This window comes from Panthera uncia, assembly GCF_023721935.1.
Source record: "Panthera uncia isolate 11264 chromosome B2 unlocalized genomic scaffold, Puncia_PCG_1.0 HiC_scaffold_24, whole genome shotgun sequence".
Taxonomy (NCBI): domain Eukaryota; kingdom Metazoa; phylum Chordata; class Mammalia; order Carnivora; family Felidae; genus Panthera; species Panthera uncia.
The window spans coordinates 44,649,829-44,672,766 of NW_026057580.1; the positions used below are offsets into that span (position 1 = coordinate 44,649,829).

The 22,938-nt window shown below is 35.2% G+C and overlaps 1 protein-coding gene across 1 annotated transcript in view; it reads right to left on the reverse strand.

Annotated features, from left to right (window-relative positions):
* Positions 1–22,938, reverse strand: part of ME1 (malic enzyme 1) — a 192,226-nt gene that overhangs the window by 92,685 nt on the left and 76,603 nt on the right. The window contains exons 5-6 of the mRNA XM_049653949.1: positions 17,827–17,988; positions 6,428–6,531 (exon numbers count right to left, since the gene is read on the reverse strand). Of these exons, the coding sequence (XP_049509906.1) occupies positions 6,428–6,531; positions 17,827–17,988 (266 nt within the window). The remainder of the gene's footprint in view (positions 1–6,427; positions 6,532–17,826; positions 17,989–22,938) is intronic.

Here is a 22,938-nt window from a genome sequence, read left to right on the forward strand (position 1 = left end):
ATTGTTGAACCACGATATTGTGCCCCTGAAACTAATAGAACACTGTATGTTAACGATACTGGAATTAAAATTAAAAATTACTTTAAAAAATGAAGCCAATATAACATTGTATGTCACTATATTTCAATAACAATTTTTAACAAACATGAAAAAAACTCCCTCTTGCCAAAAAGATGAATGACTACATGAGGTCACCAAGGAAGTGAGGATAATAGTAAAGAGAAGAGTTTTAAGCTCCAACCCTGAAGCACACTAAAGTATAGAGGTTAGGGAGATGAGAATAAACAAGACAAGCAAAGTGTGTAGGGGCCATCACTGAGGTAGAAGGAAGCCAAAGAGAGTGTGCTGGAAACAAAGGGAAGAAAATCATATAATGGAAATGCTCAGCGAATATATTTGGGCATCAAATTCATTCTTTATTTGGTATTATTTTCTTAACTATACTCTCAGATGTAGAATTACTAGGCCCAATTGATGAAACTGTTGAAAAGGCAAGTACCAGGAAAACAGACCTGGAGATGCTAATTAACATCCAGGCTAATTAATCCAGACTAATTTATCAGTACTTCTGAATTCAGTTTTTCTGTTGTTTATTAATTTACCTAACTGTAATCAAAAAGCTCACGCTAATTTTCAACAAAAGTATAACTGAAAGAGTATCACGACTTTAGCAATAGACTTCGTAACAGAAATTACCTGTATTTATTAATAAAGTAAACATAATAAAAGTAAAATCTATGCTCAAAAAGAGATAACTACATCTATAACATTCATCTGATTTACATAAATTAAGTCACCTATTATTCTTAGACAGCAATTGTTTCCTTTGTTACATTTATTACGATTTCATTGTTTCATCTGATTATTTGCTGGTTTACTTGTTTATTATCTGTATCCTCTAGTAAAGAATAAGCTATATGAAAGACAGGGATTATTTTTGTTTTATTCATCCCTGTATCCCCAGCACCAAACACAGTGCCTGACTTTCAACAAATGAAAAATGAATCAAAACAATAAGGAAGAAAAACTAGGTAGTTTGACAAGACACTTTTACCACAGAGATCTAGCTCCTGTTAGGGCACAGGTAGTTGGGGGAATTCAATGGCTTGCTCCAAAAGCCAATTTTTCTTTTCTTTTCTTTTCTTTTCTTTTCTTTTCTTTTCTTTTCTTTTCTATTTATTACAAAAAAAATTAATATCTATTTATTTTTGAGAGAGACAGAGACAGAATGCAAGTGGGTTAGGAGCAGAGAGATGGGGAGACACAGAATCCGAAGCAGGATCCAGGCTCCAAGCTGTCAGCACAGAGCCTGATGTGAGGCGCGAACTCACAAACTGTGAGATCACGACCTGAGCCGAAGTCGTATGCTCAACTGACTGAACCACCCAGGCGCCCCTCTTTCTTTTTCTTTTTAATTTTTTTATGTTTATTTATTTTTGAGAGAGAGAGAGAGACAGGGGAGGGGTCGAGAAAGAAGGAGACACAGAATCTGAAGCAGGCTCCAGGCTCCAAGCTGCCAGAACAGAGCTTGATGTGGGGGCTCAAACTCACAAAAAGTGAGATCATGACCTGAGCCAAAATCAGACATTTAATCGACTGAGCCACCCAGGTGCCCCCAGTAGCCAATTTTTCTAAACCAAAAATATTTTGCAGGAGCCAGCATTTGTCTGTCATATGACTTGATAACAGAATATCAGAAATAGTCTATTGAACAGATTCTAAGATATGCCTTAATTACAGCTACCTTGAAATTTTTTTTCTGCTTAATTTTTATCTTTATCTAAATGTCATTATACTGAATGCTGTGACATGGTACTGAGTAATGTAATGTAAAAGCCAGAGGACCTCTCTAATAGATACAAAAATGCTCTCAGATCCTACAGCTCCTGAGCAGAGAAAGTTAATCACCAGGAATAAGGCATTAATCATCAGAGTGGTCAAACACTCCAAAACTTTAACAAGGCAGATCTGCTAAGTCAGGTTCCTGATTGGATCCTGACACATGAGATGAGATGTCTGGTTTGATGCCTCCCAAAATCTTGAATTTCCAGATTCCCTAAAACATTCTGAAGCCACAAAAATGGTCTGCCCTTTCCTTCTTGGGAATCACGTACACAGAAGCTTCCCCCTCCTAAGACAACATGTGCCTTCCTAACCTCCATCCACCTTCACCTCCTCTCCAGACCCTTGGGCCTATAACCAGGGTTATGTCACAATATAACCCACCTAAGACATACTAGGCCTAGCAAAGGAAGAAAGGGGATATTCCACAAAGGAACTGCAAGATCTAACTACTTTATATTAGTCAGAAGAGTACATATGAGATTAAATTCTGCTTAAAGGGGCTGGAATTTAAGTATTAGATAAGAGTTTATCAATTTGAAGGCACCATCCTGAGATGCAAGATTTACAACCAGTAAGAATCTCAGGAGATGGTATCAATTCACTACTAGGATGGTTCCTGGAAACAGAGAAGGTAAAGGCTCATATTAAATATTGTTGAAATGCCAGGAATGCTGTGGCAGATGGCAAAAGGGGGATCATGAGTGCCTGAGAGTAATTCTAGAATGCATGTGCTAAGTAAGACCAGAAAACCCATCAAATTACTATGTTCCACTTGAAGGTCCAGAAAACACACCATACACAAAGCAATAAGGAATATGCCAATGAGAAGATATCCACATGAGTAAGTTTTGTGGTGGTTCTTTTCTAAAGGCCAGAACTGACAGAAGGAAAGGCTGTTAAAAGAATTAGGGTCAATGATAGCAATGGGGATGATAGGACCAGCTAAGGGTCAGAAGCCATGAGAAGCTAGGTGGACATAATTATCATTAGAGTGGCAAGGCTGGGGTTAGTGAGGGGCTGACCCACAGAGAGATAGTTTAAAAATACAGCATCTCTAGAGGCAAAACAGCTGACAAGGCTACTACTCAATACGTACAATCAAAATAAATAATAGATGAATGAACAAATCTGAGGGAAACTGCCCCAGTGAAGTCACAATCTCTCACTCAGTTTCCAAACCTGACCTAATTTTTTAACTCAAAACCATCTAGAGGCCTGGTGGGTGGGGGGTGGATGGTGCCTGGGTGGCTCAGTCCGTTAAGCATCTGACTCGTGATTTGGGATCAGGTCACGTTCTCGTGTCTCATGAGATGGGAGGCCCATGGTGAGCTCCATGCTCACAGTGTGGAGCCTGCTTGGGATTCTCTCTCTCTCTCTCTCTCTCTCTCGCTCTCTCAAAATAAATAAATAAACTTTAAAAAAATCCAGAGGGAAAGGTCTTCCAACACCATGGCAAGAATACAGGGTAATAATTCCCTTAATCCTTCTCCAATGGAACCTATAGCCCTTTATTCAGTAACTGTGCTCTGGAGACAGGGAATACCCAAACATTTCAAGGGCACAAAGTTGACAGTGATATCAGAAGACCTAAAGCATCTATATAATGTCAACCTCCTCATTAGAGTAGAGGCATATGGAAGCCAGTAATAAATGGAGCCCTGACCAAAGTCTAGCTCATAATGGGTCTATCCATTAGGACTACAGACTGATTTCCTCAGTCCCCAAATGCATAATCAGAACAGACTAACTTAGTAAGTGCCATAACACTCATATCAAGTCCTTGGCCTAGGAGGTAAAGAGCTATAATTGTGAAGAAAGTCAAGAGGAAGAATTTGAAACTGACCCACACAACCCTGAGAATGTAATAAGTAAAAAATACAACATAGTATTGGGTGAGGTAGGGGGGATTGGCAGAAATCAGTGTTCCCTTAAGTATCTAACTGGAATACAAGGATGATTCCAATGAAGTTATCCAAAGCTGTTGGTGGTTCCACACTGCAGCTCAACTTCTCCTCTTATCCACTCCTATTTCTGTCCCCTCCCTTGCAAAGGGGTTCACTTCAAAGGTACTCCTTAATGAACTCCATCTCGGAACCTGGTTCCTGAGTAACTCAATTTGCAACAGTTACATGTTACATGTTCTTTTTGAATTTAAGTTACATGTTCTTTTTAAATAATCTTGGGCTTATCTTCAGAACCATTTCCCAATTTAATTGGTGTCTCTTCTAGAAAACTTTTACCAAAGCAGCAACATGCTAGAAATATTTTTGAAAAATCCTGATATATATATATAATTATAATTATATATATATATCATAATTCCTGATATACAGGTGCTCTCTGCATTTAAAATTATTGACTTTTCATCAATCTCTATATCCTTATCAAAGATCTTAGGTAATCCTTCAATTCACTGTTTTTTAAAAAAAGCTTTTCTGACTCTATATTGACACAGAGCATTCAAAATTAGCTCATATCTCATTTTCTCCAGAAAGCTTCTCACTGATTCTAATAGAATTATTTCTATTTTATTTCATCAGCATTTAAGTATGTAAGTATATTAAGTATATAAGACATACAAACTATGTTCATAAACTTGTGTAACAGTTTCTTTGTAAGTATATTGAAGTCGTGTATATAAAGATAGAATCTACTTACTCAAATAGACAATAAAAACAATTATGCTAAGAACGGCATTTTCCTCTTCTTTTATAGTGGCACAGTGTTCCCTACATACTGTTTTTGGTTTGTTTGTTTTTTTTTAATGTTAGTGCATTTTTTGAGAGAGAGATGGAGACAGAGCATGAGTGTGGGAGGGGCAGAGAGAGAGAGGGAGACACAGAATCCAAAGCAGGCTCCAGCACAAAGCCCAACGCAAGGCTCAAACCCACAAACTGTAAGATCATGACCTGAGCCGAAGTCAGACGCTTAACCAACTGAGTCACCCAGGTGCTCCTCTGGGGTTTTTTAAAAAGAATTTTATTTTTAAGTAATCTCTACACCCAACTGGGGCTCAAACTCACAATCCCTGAGATCAAGAGTTGCATGCTTCACCAACTGAGCTAGCTGGGCACCCCTAACATAATCTCCTGATTAGTGTTGCTACCTAAAAAGTTACAGGTAATTTCAAAACATTACATTATATATGAGAAACTACTAGAAATTAAACTACTAGAAAAAAATACAACATAGTATTGGGTGAGGTGGGGGGGATTGGCAGAAATCAGTGTTCCCTTAAGTATCTAACTGGAATTAACTGTACCATGCAATCTTGAGCTTAAACTGTACAGTTTTCCAACTATTTCTATGAATAAGTACAGCTTAACCAAGTAAGTTAATAACAACAATAAATAAATCAGGCATGTGTGTTTAAAAAGTAGCTCATGCTAACTGGCAAATATACTCTTCCTTGAAACTTTGGGCAATAGGAGACTGAATATATTCTAAATATTGTGCAAGCTGATGAAAGCACTTTCTGCTGCTGCATACAACTTCTTAAAATTAAACCTTACACTAAAAAAAACCCCAGAAGTATGTCTCTAGTTACAGCTCATTCTAATGATGAGTTTATTTCTATGAAAAACCAAGGCAACGTATATGTTTTAAAATAGTACTTGGTTTTTGTGGTAGTAGCAAATGGGATGACTGTCCATTAGTGTGACAAAACTATCGCAGAATACATTACTAAATTATGGTGGAAATTTCTTTGTTGAAAGAAAAAAAAATGGAAAACTTTATAGTAGTACTTGGCCCACAATCTAGTGCTATTGAAACTAGGTGAAATACAGTAGTGCACTTTAATCATATACTGTAGATTTAATCAGAGACTCATGAACTGTGATTGGATGTCCTGTTTCTTAAACACCATTCTGGACTTGTGGCTTATACTAACTCACATTTGCTCCCCACTTCCTCTGCTTCTCCTACCACAAAAGGGTCAGATACACCCACAAAGATGACTAAAGATCACATTTTATCAGCAGCCAGAAATGAAGTACAGACTGCCAATAATCACAGAAAGTCTTGCTCAGGTAATTTGGTCACTGACTACTGCCTCCTTCACCATAATCATGTATTTCAATAACCACAAGATCTAAAGATTTTTGTAAAAGTATCTTCAGGAATAGCAACAGAGACAACAGTTTTTTTAATTTTTTTTTAATGTTTGTTTATTTTTGAGAGAGAAAGACAGAGTGTAAGCAGGGGAGGGGCAGAGAGAAATGGAGACACAGAATCCAAAGCAGGCTCCAGGCTCTGAGCTGTCAGCACAAAGCCCAACGCGGGGCTCAAACTCGCCAACCTCGAGATCATGACCTGAGTTGAAGTGGGACACTTAACCCACTGAGCCACCCAGGCTCCCCCAGAGACAATCTTTTTTGAGACAGATACATGACTTTATCATTTAGTCACTAATAACCATGACAGTGTATGTGTGTGTGTGTGCGCCCGCATTTCAAACAAATCCCTTCTAATTACTAAACACACTACACCAAACTTGGATACTTGTGTAGTTTATTATGTTAGGTTATCTTTAAATTTTTGAAATTCAATTCAAATAAAGATAAATAAAGATGATACGTACTTGGAAGAAACTGCCTCCATGAATTCATCCAAAAAGTCATCATATTCAGGACCTCTCACTCTTCTCTGCCGTAGCCCAATGTACAACGGATCTTTAAGTAAATCCTATTAAAGAAAAAAAGTTACCATAGATATAGAAATAATGATAGGTATATCATTCATTCTTTCTGCGCTTCAGTTTCCTCATCTACATAATGAGGATAGAAATGGAAATAAAATCTTTCCATACTGAGCCAGAATTCACCTACAGAGTATTATATTTTATTAGTATTACATATCTACAGTATTCATATGTCAAATAAGAAAAGTAATTACTAGACATTAAAACATTCTGCCTTATTTTGGGGATGATAAAAGGAATTAAAATCTCTCAGTAGTGCTAATTAGAAGACTTCAATTCAGATTTTACAGGCAAAGTTTATCATACAGAAAAATAATATTGAATTTTGAAGTATTACATTAGTTTAGGAAATGGAAAGATACCAATTCTTTTCTTAGATTTATTTTGTTTTTGAAAGTAAAATCTTCAACAAGCATTTTAGTTACAGTTTTAATATATTAACTGGCTGATATTAAAAATAAATTTTTACCCTTAGCTAAAGTTTTCTTAAACTTTTAAACTTTACAAAGCTCAAGTTTACTCTGTTCAAGTTTTGGTATAAGTAATAGTGTTTTTTATGAGATCAATTTTTTCAATGTATAAAATGCATACATAACAAAAGCTCTCAGTAAAGTAGGAATAGTAAGGTAGGAACTTCCTCAACCTAATAGAGGGCATCTGCGGAAAAACCACAGCTAATAATATATTTAACAGTGAAAGATTGGACGCTATTCCCCTAAGACTGGAAATAAGCAAAGATATCTACTATCACTATTCAACACTATACTGGAGACCCAAGCCATTACAATAAGGCAAGAAAAAGAAAACATAAGAATATAGGCTGGAAAGAAAAAAGTAAACTGTTTTTATTTGTATACACATGATCACGTACATGGAAAATACTTAGAAATCTATACACACAAAATAACCCACTAGAAAAAAAATATGTGAATTTAACACAGATCTAAGATCAACATACACAAATCAACTCTATCTCTATATACTAGGAATGAACAGTTGAAAATGAAATAAAATATATAGCCTCATTTACAATAGTATTCCAAAACATAAAATTCACAGGGATATATTTCAGAGAATGTGTGTAAGCCCAATACACTAGAAACTACAAAATATTGCTGAAACAAATTTAAAAAGACAAACTGCTTTTGTGGACTAGAAAGAAAACTGCATTCTATGCCATGTTATAGTGAAACAATGGAAAAACTGTCATCTTCTGTAACCTGAAACACAGACGATGTACCTAAAGAACTTGTGAATCTGGCTAAAGAGATACCCGGGCAGAATGCTGAATGTGTAAATTGGCTTCTCTTAGCTGTATGATAAAGTCAAAACAGAGATGAGATAAATAAGGAAATGTTTAGCTTGTGAGCAAAATTTAAAGAGAATACAGAGGACACAAGACTTGCTTGTGAAAGATTTCCAAAGTAAAATAAGGCCTGCAGTCAAAGATTCAACTGTGTAGTTAGCACACCTTTTGTGGGAAACTCTGATTTAAATTGGAGCCTAACAGACCATCTTGACTAGATAAAAAGAACTGGTTCTGCAGCATTCTGATATGGCAGCCAATGTCAGGAGAAGGTCTGTTTTGAAAATAATTATGAGTAAGTCCTTTCTTTATCTAATGAAGTAGACAGTCTCATATAAAAAGTCTTCAAAAAATTTTTTAGGGTACGGTACTATTTGGACGATTTGGAACAGAGACACTCCAAAATGAAAACACTTCTCTGGGCCCCCAACTTTCCACAGGCAGAGAGCGGACAGAGAAAGCTATTCAACTGCAACATGCCCATTTCTTATGGAAAAGGAGGGATAGCTCAAAGGACAACGCCAAGAGCTCAGACTCAGATCCAAAAGCCTAAAAGAACAATGAACTACAGAACCACTCTTAGGAAACACAACTAGGCCCCCTTCAAAAAATATGCCCTCCCCCTAGGTAGGCAGCCTGGCAACATGTGTCCAGTGGCAATTCAAAATTGCCACGAGCCACTGAGAGTAATATGATTCTTATTCCTCCCATTTTGAATCGAAGTGTTGATTATGGTTATTCTGTTCCTGCCTCACCACTGAATAGCTAAGAGCAGCCACACCAAGGAATAAAACACAAGAAGCTTCATTTGCATCTAGACCTGACTTAGATGACAGGATCCTGAACTTTGGGCCTGCTGTTGTTGTGGGATGAAACTTCTGGGAACCTAGGATGGAGATGTGCATATTTTACATGTAGAATGTAAACAATTTGTGAAGGATGAGAATCTAGATGGAAAAAGGCTGTGATAAGCATCCTGGCCTTCCTACCAATCCCAGTGAATCAATAACATTAATAAAGTAGTAATTGTTAGAAGTCACTAAATTTGGATGTGGTTTATTATGGATAAATGATATGTTTTTGCAGGTGTTGTGATGTTAAAAGGTTAACCATCTGAATCATCTGAGTTGGGATTTGCTAAAAGTCAACAGAAATTACAGCCCAGTTCATACCTATTATCCTAGTATAGTTATTAACAGCATCCTCTTTCAGTGGGTTTGGCCAATAGATTATGTGGTCATCCTACTTATAATGTACTACACAACAATGAGTTAAGGCTTTCCAACTAGGTGGAAGTTAACATATTTAATCATATAAATGTATTTCAGATGAAATGTAAAATCTAAAACAGTGCTATTGTAAAGCCCAGCTGTTTTGTGAGGCCTGAAAACTTTAAACAATCTACTGGCAGGCTTCTTAAAAGCTGAGGTTGAAGTGCCAATGAGCTACTAATGGCTGCCAGAATTAAAATACCTTCTCCATGTGTGGAATATATTTGGACTTCGAAAATGTGAATTAGAAAAAGAACACAATTGAGAAAAGATGTTACACGTCCCCTCTTCTCTTTTCTCTCATTCTTTCCCATGCTAATAATTAAAGTATATATCATAAAGAAGTCCGACTACAATGAAGGGTCAATTATGAAGATTTATAAACAAGATAAAGCTTCTGAATTAAACCAGGAAGTTATAAAATTCTTACAGTCATAATGTCCTTGTCAAAAGTTACTATTTTTAAAAAATGTCATGATAATTAAGGCTTGAGTGCATTCATGGAGAGCTTTCTGACCAAAAAAATTAGTATCTACACAAAACAATTTAACAAGATTACCCAATTTTGATAATGGCTCCATAGACCAACTAGCTTGGCATACAAGTGATATTAATTCATTGTATTAAAAACTTCTTATGGCCATGAGTAAACATTTAATACATCTTTGATGGAGAATAAATCAAAGACTTGATATTAAGCAAGCACTTAAAAAAGGTTAGACTTTCTTTAGCAAGAGATGTCACATACAATACATGTGGTGTCATTAACGACTTATAAGCATGAAAAAAGGAAAAAGAGTAGGGGAAAAACAGTAAAAGACAAAACATATGGAGATAAAAGAGAGTTCCAAAAAGGAGAGAAGGAGGGAATACACTGGTGAAGCTAATTACTCATTAACAATATCCCATTTCTGGAAAGTTGGAAATTTTTATTCAAAGTATTCATGTATTTAATGCTAACAGAAATCATTATCAACTTTCACCTTGTTCTGCTCTCTCACATTCCTGCCTTTCCAATATGGAGATGGAGAATTAAAAAATATTTTCTTAAGAATCAAAAAAATAATTTATTTTTCATTCCTAAATAGACGTTACTGTGTGTTTAGGGTTGCCAGGCATCCTGTATCTGTGGACATATCCTAAATTTAATGATTTTTATCCTGTGAACACCCTAAATATTCTGTATTCAGATTTTTTCCAACAAATTACAAAAATCTGGTAGTCAGAAAAAAAGTTTCTTAATATTTTAAGGACTCTTTTTTCATTACAAAGGCAATGTTTGCCTATAAGAAAATTTGAGAACACTGAAAAGTAAAATTAGAAACAAAGAATACCAATAATCTCTACTGACTACTAGCATCTTGATGCATATTCTTCTAGGTCCTTTTCTTTATGCATGTAGAATATTATCTCTCCAAATGTATGACAATATCATAGACTGTTTTATAACCCCTTTTCACATAGAATATATCATGAGGAGTTTTCAGGTCATTAGATGAACACTTTAAAAACTTGTGATCTGTATTCAAATTCTGGCCTCCTAGAAAGGATGAACAAATTAACATCTCCACCCAATGACACATAAGTACAGATCTTTCTTATGATAGACTTACATCCCAATAAACCCATCATAAATTGAAAATATCTTGAAAATGCATTTAATACACCTAAACTATGAAAAGCATATCTTAGTCTGGCCTCCCTTAAATGTGCTCAGAACACTTATATTAGTCTACACTTGGGCACAATTATCTACAAAAAGCCTATTTTATAATAATGTGCTGTATATCTCATTTAATTTCTTGAATACTCCACTGAAGAACAGAATGGCTGTCTGGGTACAGAATGTAAGCGTATTGGCTGTTTAACCTCGTGACCGTGTGGCTTACTGGGAGCTGCAGATGGCTGCCTCTGCCCAGCATCACAAGAGAGACAGAAGATCATACCACATACCATTGGCCTGGGAAAAGATCAAAATTCACAATGTGAAGTATGGTTTGTACTGAATGCATATAGCTTTGGTACCAATGTGAAATCCAAAAATCCTAAGCCAAACCATCATAAGTCAGGAACTGTCTGTATATCTATTTTGTTGCAGCTTCAAGTAAAAGTATTATCTTTCCATAAATATGTGTGTGTGTGTGTGTGTGTGTATATAATATACATATAAATATATAATAAATATAATACACAAATATTAAATATATAAAAATACATATATTTGCATATATAAAATGTTGTCAAGTAGCATTCATTTGTATTTTTCTTCGAATACTGTTAAATGTTTTTTATAAGTTTATTGATCATATTTATTTCTTCATTTGTAAATTATCTATGCCCATATGTCCCTAGGCAATTTTTACATTTCACATTTGACATTTTCTTACTGACTTCAAAGTGTTCTCTAAATATTCAGAATATTATCAATATTTATCTGTAATGGTATGAACACTCCCCACTTTAGCATTTGTTTTTAAGTTTTATTTATAATATACAGATAATCATTTTCTTTGTTGTTATTTACTCATTTTCAAATGAAAAAATCAGGTTCTGTAAATAGTATATAATTTTAGCTATTTTGCTGGCTCATATGATCAGTACAATTAAGCAAACCAACTGCCAACATTCAGTCAAGAGTCTGAGACATAAAATTTTAAATATTGCATAAAAGCAATACTTTAAATGTCAGCATGCATATGAGCTGGCACAAATTTTAAAAAGTGGTAGAAGTAAAAGTGATTAAAATCTGACTGTGATTCAGTAAATCTGAAGCAGGGCCCAGGATTCTGCATTCTTTTTTTTTTTTAATGTTTTATTTATTTTTGAGAGAGAGAGACAGAGTGAACAGGGGAGGGCAGTGAGAGAGAGGGAGACACAGAATCCGAAGCAGGCTCCAGGCTCCAAGCTATCAGCACAGAGCCCAACACAGGGCTCAAACCCACGGACCATGAGACCGTGACCTGAGCGGAAGTCAGATGCTCAACCAACTGAGCCACCCAGGCACCCCAGGATTTTGCATTCTTAACATGCACCCCTGGTAGTTCTGAAGTAGTTGCTTCATGGAACATATATTGAGAACCACCAATTTCAAATTTATATTATTAAGTTAAAATAAAAGTATTCTACTTCCCCAAAGGTTTCTGTCTCAGGTAAATATTTTGTCCTATTTTAGTTTATATAATGGGTATTCCTAAATAGATCACAAACTTCAAGAACTTCCTGATAGTTTTAGTGCATATAAACCAAACTGAAGAGACCTCATTTCATTTCCAAGGCATTGGTTTAGTATCTCAAAAAATAAAGAAATTCTTGATACCATCCATTATCATCTAATTTAGAGAGGATGAGATAAAAAGAGACCACAAAAAGTAAGCATGTGACACTACAAACCGAAAGCCTGGAAACTGAGTGATCTTCTTTCCTCTGGCTTTACTGTAATGATTAGTGTTCATTCCAGTGCAGGATTACTTGTCTGAAGTGACAAGCAATCCCATAATATGAAAGGAAGAAGACAGAAATGAAGGAGGGTGGAGGGACAAATGACATTCTATCTGGGACCCAATGGTAGGCAGAATAATGAGTTCCCCTATTCTTAGAACAGTAAACATGTTACCTTATGCAGCAAAAAGGACTGGAGATGTGATTAAGGGTGAGTCTTGAAAATTGAAAAATCTTTCCTGGCTGTAGTCAGAGAAAGAGATGTGACAATGGAAGTAAAGCCAGAAAGACACTACATTGCTAGCTTGAAAATGGAAAAAGAGTACCATGAACCAAGGAATGGAGGCAGTATTTAGAAGCTGGAAAAGACAGGATATGAAACAGCCCTGTAGACACCTTTAATGATTTTAGCCTTTTGAGATTTGTGGCAGACTTTTGACCTATAGAACTATAATGTAATATATTTGTGTTGTTTAAGGCATTAAGTTTGTAATAACTTTTTATGGTAGCAATAGAAAACTAACACATTAAAACCACATTTTAGCGCCAACACTAGTTTCTGTGCAAGGGCTAAAAGATACATGGCAGCTATATATGACATAAGGTTTGTAAGGTTTTTCTTCAGTTTCTCTCCATCATAGCTGGTTCATGCCAAATATGAAGAGCAGTTTCTGGAAGACAAGGGGGAATTTTCTGAATGCAAGAAGGCTTTGACTTTGTGAGTTCAAGTTCCAGTAAGGATTCTAGATCTAGATACACTGTAAATATGAACCGAAGGGCAAATGAAACATAAAACCTGAATCAGAAATCTGAGACCTAGAGCAATGATTTCATAAATAAAGAATAACTATGCAAAAAACAAGTGCCCATGCCCTCTTTAAGAGTGACCAAATGTTATGGGCCAAATTGTGTCCTCACCAAAATCATATGAAGTCCTAACTCCCAACACCTCAGAATATATTTGGAAATGGAGTCTTTTAAAGAGGTAATTAAGTTAAATGAGGTCATTAGGGTGGGTCATAATCCAATATAACTAGTGTTCTTATAAGAAAATATTAGAACACAGATGCACACAGAGGAAAGACCACGTGAAGACACTGGAGAAAAACCAGAGGAAGAAAAGCCAAGAAGAGAGACCTTAGAAGAAATTAACCCTGTCAACACCTTGATCTTGGATTTCTAGCTTTCAGTACCCTGAGAAAATAGATTTCTACTAGTTAACCACCCAGTTTGTAGTACTATTTTGGCAGCCCTAGAAAACACACCACGTAATACATGAAGCAGTCTTCAAGACCTAATAAAACCTAGATCAGCATGTAGGGGACACAAGGAACATCTACTCACATCTTTAGTCAAACAGCAAACTTTGATATTGGTCACTTATATAAGAAAAATAGACAAATAATAAACATGATTACTACGAAAAGATTTTGCAATAATGATTTAAAAAGAAACTGAATATGGGATGCTGTTAAAAGACAACTGAAGAAAATTTACTTGAAGTAAATTGTATACAGCAACTGTTTCACAAGGAACATAAGTAAAATGTGATCTATAAAGTAACGGATGAAAAATAAGACAGACATACATATATCCTGACTAAATGAATGCTTTGCTTTATTAACCTAAAGAAAAAGAGTATTTTTTAGCCAAGCACTTTTATGGCTCAGTTTCAGTGTCTTTGTTCTTTTTTTTTTTAAGATTCTATTTTTAAGTAATACTCTACATCCAACATGGGGCTTGAACTTATAACCTCGAGATCAAGAGTCACATGCTCTCCCAACTGAACCAGCCAGGCACTCCATTACTGTCCTTGATCTTTAAACCTTCTTTAGGTGAAAGCTGCAGAGATTTAAGAAGTCAGGTGAGTATGATTTATACCAAGTGAAGAATGTCTTATCAATGGGCTCCTAATTTCTTTCCTGTTTTCACTACTACTCAATATAGGCATTTATAATAAAAGATGAAAACATTTATAATTTATAAAAACGGATCTAGTTCTCAAACTTTCCTACATTATTCTGGATAAGGAAGTAAGTTATTTTATCAATTGTTTGTGTATTTTTACCATGAGGTGCCAAACTGGACAGAGATTCACAAAAGACAGAAGATTAAAAGCTTTTACCACAGGGAAAAACAAAAAGTCTTTATCACAGGAATATTTTCACAGCAAACAATTTTCCACATGTGAAAGTGGAACATAAAGCAGCAACATAAAAACTCCATTATATTTTACACTGTCATATCGTAGTGAATTTTGTCTTCTCAGTAAAGCAGCAGTAAAAAGAAAAAGAAAAAAGGGTCAGAATGAATTAAATAACAACATTAAGAGTTAGCAACTCATCTCAATCTAAATATTTCACTATTCTCCAATATATATTAATTAAGAGCTATAAACATAAAAATTCAGGTTATATTGCTCATAAGTTAGAATGTTACTAACAGATTTTGAACTCCAATAGCTAACAGAAAAATAAAATCATGTGTTGGAGCATTTCTATCTATTTTAAGCAACAGAAAAGTTAATCTAGAATCTAAATGGCTTCTATTCTTCCTGATATATAAGTGCTTTATTGTTAACAAAATACAGTTGATACGTGTCCCAAAAGTGAATAAAATTATGAAAAAGTTAACTAAAAAACAAAATATATTCTGCTTAATAAATAAAACATACCTCTATTAGTTTTTGGAAAAAAAGAAGACAGATGTATACTTAAAAAAATCATTCCTCTGATGAACCAAATCAAATATCACTATTTCTTTGCTTAAAATTTTGAATACCATATAACATTAGCAGAATAAACATTGTTGCTATTGCAAATGGAACAATTTTTGTTGATTAGTTATTACAAATACTTAGAAAAGCTGTTGAGTTTTAACATTTATTTTATAAGCATGGGGCGCCTGGGTGGCTCAGTCGGTCAAGCGTCTGACTTTGGCTCAGGTCATGATCTCATGGTCCATGAGTTCAAGCCTCGCATTGGGCTCTGTGCTGCCAGCTTGGAGCCTGTAGCCTGCTTTGGATTCTGTGTCTCCCTCTCCCTCTGCCCCTCCCACGCTCATACTCTGTCTCTCTCTGTCTCAAAAATAAACAAACATTAAAAGAAAATATTTATTTTACAAGAAATCACTTTACTGAGGGCTCTAATTTGGTCATGATAATTTTTACTTGATTTTCTTGGTTTTCATGAATAAACATATTACCTATAAATAATGAAAACTGTGTCTTTTCCAGGAAACTATCACCTTTGTTTTTCTTGTCTTATTGCAAAGGCTAGTACTTTCTGAATAATCAAAGAGAACAGTGATAACAAGTGTCTTGATAACTTTAAAGGAATTCCTCTAATATAGCACCATGGATTATGATGTTGCTAATAGTTTGAATAATTTTTGACATTAAAAGTATTCTGCAGGATTCAGTTTGCCAGTATTTTATGAAAGATTTTTGTTCCTGCATCTATATTCATAAAACTAACATTTAATAAGTACTTACAAAATGTTAATCACAATCATAAACACTCTAAGAGTATTAAATTGTGGTAACTCTATAAGCAGGTACTCATTTTACAAAGGAAACTGAAGCACCGAAGAGTTCAGTAACTTTTTCAAGAGTACACACCTAGAAAGTGGGAAAGGTAGAAACATGGGTAAACATGAGCCAAATTATCAGTTTCTTGTTATGTGCTATTTTTCTTTTTTACCAGGTTTGGATATCAAGGTTATGTTCTTTTCAAAATGAAATGTGAAGCTATGAATTTTAATATACTCTGGAACATTTTATAGAGTACAGGAGCTACATTTCCTTAAAAGTTTGAATGATCAAATCCATAATCATATATGAGTTTAAAACTGAATTCTACTTAATTTAACATTAAAATTTAGACCTATTTTTCCTTTTGTGTGTTTGTCTCTTATATTTTTGTCTATTGTTTACATAAATCTGTGACATGATTCACAAGCATTCAACCATTTTGGATAGAGCCTGACCATTTTACTTAACAGCCTAGGAGCCCCAACTAACTGTCACAAGGTGGAGACTGACCACACCAGAAAAAATTACCATGTGACTTGGGGTGGGCGACTTTGGTCCAAATGTAATTGGTCAAACAGGTGCCCGAGTTCACAGGGGCAATCAATCAATCAATCATGTCTAGGTAATAGAGCCCAAATAAAAACTCTGAACAGTGGGGGTTACATATCAATCTCACACATTAATACCACAGGGTAACTTGTCCTGACTCCACAGAAAGGAAAATAGCATCTTCACATTTGGAACCCTGAGACTCTGTCTTATGCATCTCTTCCTTTCACTGATTTTAATCTATATCCTGTCTCTATAATACATTATATTGTGACTATAATAGCTTTCAGTGAGATCTGAGTCCTTTTAGTGAACTATCAAGCCTGAAAGTCAGCTTTGGGCAATCTCCCACACTGACAGCACAGAGCCTGCTTGGGATTCTCTCTCTCCCTCTCTCTTTCTGCCCTTCTCCTGCTGTGCTCTCTCTCTTTCTCTCTCTCTCAAAATAAATAAATAAAACTTAAAACAAAAATATTTCCTTTATAAAGGTTAAATGAACATTCACATATATAGGAAGCTAAAAATTATAACTTTCTCTATTAATGAATATAAAAACTGTTCAAGCTAATATAATATATTACTAACGGGTCAATTGCTTTAGAAGGGAAGAAAACAACTATAAAAACTGTACATATTCTACCTTTAATTTCTAGTATGTATCACTATAAATGAATCTAACTATTAGCAACAAAGGATGAACAAAAATATGTACTGATATACAACTTTAAGATTCTAAAATACTGATCCAGGAATGAGAAACACTAAATTCCAAATCATCTACTACAGGTTTAAACAGACTTTTAAAACTACATTTCACACTGATTAAATTTAGTAAATCCTTTGGGATTAGTTCCTGCATAGTACGGAATCAATAATTTTAAAAAGTAACTATGATCTCCTAAAGTTTATAAAACATATACTCTGTAGAATAGTGGTGTGAATGTTCATCAAAGGATACTAAACACTAAAGAGCTAGTAAAGGATTAATCTTGTTATAGAGAAGGGGAAGAAAAAGGGAAAAGAGAATAATTTTCTTATAAGACTTAGGGGAAGAGTTTGAGGAGGGAGGGAGAACTAGACAGAAAAGAATGAATTTCATGAAGTTCTTGAAAAAAGCTCAAAACGCAAGAATTGGTGCTATATTTTAAGGTATTCAGCTGTCTTATAGACTTAAATTGTTTACCTCATTTTCTGTTCCCACATCCAGAATAACAGGCAGACATTCTTGAGGATTCATCCCTCCACAGGCTGTATACAGTGCCAGCTTGCCCACAGGGATGCCCATTCCATTACAGCCAAGGTCTCCCAAGCCAAGAATACGCTCTCCATCAGTCACCACAATAGCCTAGAAAAGAAAAAAAGTATCTATTAATAGATGTTTGAAAATCCAGGGGCACAGTTCCTGGTCGCTACTTCTGAAGTAGAAGTCTCTACTTATGTAATGAAATATTAAGCTATCAAAAAACATAAATTGAATATACATGTAAGAGATTTTATATGATCTTAAGTGTGGAAGAGTGGAGGGAAGAAATAAAGTTGGTATGTATTTTTAAACTATTTTTTAAAAAATACATATATACGATTAATTGGTTAGTGAAGAGAGAAGAGACGATATGCACATAAAGAGTCAAATAACTTTTGTGGTGAGTGGGAAGACACAGGGAATTAGGAGCTCAGAGTGAAACTGAGAGAAGCTTTGAAACCAGTACCATCCACTTTGAGCATGATTTTGGGAGTGCCCTAGTTAAATAATGCATGACTGCTAAGTATCCTCCAAATGCTTTGATGTTTACTTTATGCATCTTGGCACCATTTTCACAGCAATTTTCACACATCCTACTTTCAGAGCAATGTTGAACTATCCTCTTTAGCAACCTAACCACTGGATATTGTTCTACCATTTTTGACATATGCCAAGTCCAGTCTGCTACTTCTTTTACCTGGTAATCTTCCACTAGACTCAATGAATTTTGTGTATTTCTTTCCAATCACCTTGAATATCTAGGAGTCATACATTTTAATCATGAGGAGATTTTATTTCTAATTTATTTGAGATCTGTGTGAAATTAGCACATCTAACATCCTTGTTCTGTGACTCATGGCCATTATATGAATTTAAGCAAAACCAATCTCATGAGACACAATTTATTAGATTTTCTATAAACTGTTATACTCATTATTTCCATGGAGCCTTGGGAAAATGTCAGTCATTTGACCTTAAATAAATGGACAAATTAAATTTTCTGTTTCTTATTTGTAAAATGGGAAGAATAAAGATACTTTACAGAAGAGGTGCATAAAAATAGGATCCCACTCTGTTTTATTCACTACTGTGCACCAGCACCAAGCACAGGATTTGGCACATAGTATACAATGAATAAACATTAGTTAATTGAATAAATCTATGATTCAATAAAATGATATGCAAAGTACTTAACCATAGTTCCTAGTATATTACAAATCCTCAACAAATTGTAGCTATCAATACTATTATCATCAAGAGTTTTACAGAGTCATAGTATTTTTGAAGGGGAATTTAGAATATATTTAGTCCATCCCTCTTATTTTATAGATTAGGAAATTAAGATCAGAGAACTGAAATCATCTGCCTGAGGTATTTACCTGGTTAATACCAAAGAGCCAGAAACTAGGTATGTTAACCTCTAGTACAATGTTTTTCCACTATGCTATAGTGCAGAACATATTTTAAAATATACTTTTGAGGGGCACCTGGGTGGCTCAATCAGTTGAACATGTGACTGATTTCTCTGCTCAGATCATGATCCCAGTTTTGCGAGTTCAAGCCCCGCACAGGGCTCTATGCTGACAGCACAGTGTCTGCTTGAGACTCTTCCCCTTTCTCTGCCCTTCCCCTACCTGTGCTCTCAAAATAAATAAATAAACTGAAAAATAATTTTAAATATACTTTTGAGATCTTTTTACATTTCTGTTCACCTATATTATGCAGCTCTTAAAGAACTGCCCTAAAAATAAATACATTTGAGAAGTGGGTGAAAATTATTTTTGCATATCCCATAAAGACATGATCTTTGTCAAATTTTCCATGTCTAATCGCAAAGGGTCAATAGGTTATGCTGTTTTGAAGAAGGCAACTTGATATCACTGGGTTAGCTGGCTCTGATTTAAGATAAGAAAGATAAACAAACACTGCAGAAAATGGTAACTTTGCTTTTTAAATTAAAACCAAATTTCCAAAGTCCAAATACTTCAAACACATATTTGAGATTGTTCTATTTATCATACTATCATAAACAGAGGTACTTTTATCTATCGCTGATAATGTATATTTTTATAAATGTGTCCTTTAAACAGGTAAAGCCAGTTGGCCTGCATATATTTTAAAAATATTTTCAGAATATGGGGCACCTGGATGGCTCAGTTCTTTAAGCATCCGACTTCGGCTCAGGTTATGATCTCACAGTTCATGAGTTCGAGCCCCACATCCGGCTCTGTGCTGACAGCTCGGAGCCTGGAGCCTGCTTCCGATTCTTGTCTCCCTCTCTCTCTGCTCCTCCCCTGCTCACACGCTCTCTCCCAAAATAAAGATTAAAAAAATTTTTTTAATTATATATTTTCAGAAGATATTTTAGGACAGCAACATAGTCATATAACTTAGATATGATCTGAATAATGTATATAATGCTTTCCAGGTTTCATTAAAGATATTTAGACCCAGGGAGTTGCTACTTGTGATTTTCATCCAGAGATGCGTGGGTGGCTCAGTCAGTTAAGCATCTGACTTTGCCTTAGGTCATGAAATCACGGTTTGTGAGTTTGAGCCCTGCATTAGATGAGCTGAGTCCCGCTTCTGGTGAGCTGGAGGCCTGCTGTGGGTGAGCTCGAGCCTCACTTTGGGTGAGCATGAGTCCCACTTCTCTCCCTCTCTCTCTACCCCTTGCTCACTTGCACCCTCTCTCTCGAAAGAAAAGAAGAGGTTGAAAATAACATAGTATTTCCATTTATTTTTGATAGCACATCTAAATTAAACTAAATCTATGTCTTATATATAAAGTCAAAGAAAAATGTTCTTTTTCTTCATAAATTTTATTCCCTAAGCTCTTCTCTCATCCTGAGCTATTAATTTTATTATATAAATATGCCATGGACATTTATAAAGGTGATAGCTATTTGAGTAATTTTTAAAATGTTTTGAGGCATTTGCTATTTTAGCTGCTTCTGTGACTTGTTACAAATGTACATTTGGAGCATTAATTCGCAAACATTTCAACATTGAAGGGTAGATCTTAATAGTGAAGGAACCCTCTGAAATACAAAAAATTGCCATCTACACAGCTTACCATTATATTGACCTTCCCTTGGCTTTTGTTTTTACCTACTCTGTCTCCCACGTAAGGAAAATCAAGCAGCTGGATGTCTTCTATACAACAGTGAAGTCACAACAGCAGGATTATCTCAGTAAGACAACTGCAATTCTCTCAGTGATGTCTGCATTTCACAAATTCAACCTTCATCCCACTCTGTCAATTTTTATCTGGGCATTACCTGACTAGTAACTCTGTATGAAACATGCGGGGGTTCTCTGGCACACACACAGACACCCTCACCATGTGTCTTGTCTTCATTCCTTCTTTTCCTTCCCCAGGGCCTTTCTACTATGGTCACCCTGGGTGCAACACTCTTGCCTCTTCTTCCTTCTCTGATGAACCTTCCTCAAGCACTACTTACATAAAGCCAGTCCCCTTCTTTAAATATGACATTCTATTATTTCAAGTCTAAACACCTCTTTCTGAATTTCAAGAACTTCCATAATAATTTGAAATCTGAATTCCACTACATTTCAACATTAACACTTAGCTTTGTTCAGGGCATCCAATTCACTTACTGCACAAAAATACACCATTCTCTTCCTGAACCAGATACTTACATGCATCTCTTCCCTTCCTAAGATAGGATCTTCTTCCCTTTGTAATTATCCAAGGCTAAATCTAAGTTCCAATTTTGCTAAAACAATTTAACTGTTTCAGCCTTCTCTGAATGATATTATCCTCTGAATGAATATGGGATTTACAATTTATACCAGTTTACGTACATATTGTCTAATAATTGATTGCCTTTGTTTTATGTGTGCCTTCAACTATACAGTAGAGACAACATCCTATTCTTCAATATTCTATTACAAATAAACAGCTGCCATTTAAGTGCCTATTCTGTGTCAGATACTATGCTAGACTTTTAAAAGAATAGTAGGTGTAGTTAAGATCAAGAATATCAGTGAGGGCCTAATATTAAGAGTTGAAAGACTAAAGGTAGGCTACTAATGAAGATAAATATTCAGAGATGAGCTAGGAAAAACATAAAGGTGACTGTATTGCCTAGCTGTTATGATTATATGGATATTAATTATTAATATTAATAGCCATATTAATTAGCCCTCTCTACCCTAGAACTATTTTCTATATTGACTCATTCTTAAAATTCTCTCTAGATTCCAGTTAAATTGTAAGTGTCCTTCTTAGACATTTTATACTTCACAGAATTAACACATTTTGGGGGTAGTTCCTAAGGACAGGATCTGTGGACAGTGCAGTTTACCTTGTGGGAGAAAAGCTAAGGAAGCAACTTAGGTTAAAAAAAAAAAGTGAAAAAATTGCGAAGACTAGAAATCATGAAAAACATTCTGCTTTACAAGTTTGCCTGGTATAAGCCTCAAAGAGCAAAGTGAATCAATTCTAGCCATGACTGCTCAAAAGAAAGATCAGTAAGGGGGTGATGCTTCAGAAGTCATAGCTGCATTATCGACAATAGCCAAAGTATGGAAAGAACCCAAATGTCCAACGATGGATGAATGGATAAAGAAGATGTGGTGTATATATACAACAGAGTATTACTCGGCAATCAAAAAGAATGAAATCTTGCCATTTGCAACTATGTGGATGGAACTGGAGGGTATTATGCTAAGTGAAATTAGTCAGAGAAAGACAAAAATCATATGACTTCACTCATATGAGGACTTTAAGACACAGAACAGATGAACACAAGGGAAGGGAAGAAAAAATAATATAAAAACAGGGAGGGGGACAAAACAGAAGAGACTCTTAAATATGGAGAACAAACAGAGAGTTACTGGAGGGGTTGTGGGAGGGGGGATGGGCTAAATGGGTAAGGGGCATCAAGGAATCTACCCCTGAAATTATTGTTGCACTATATGCTAACTAACTTGGATGTAAATTTTTTAAAAATAATAATAATAATTAATTAATTAATTTAAAAAAAAGAAGTCACAGCTGAAGTGCCTCTGGCACCCCTAAAAAGT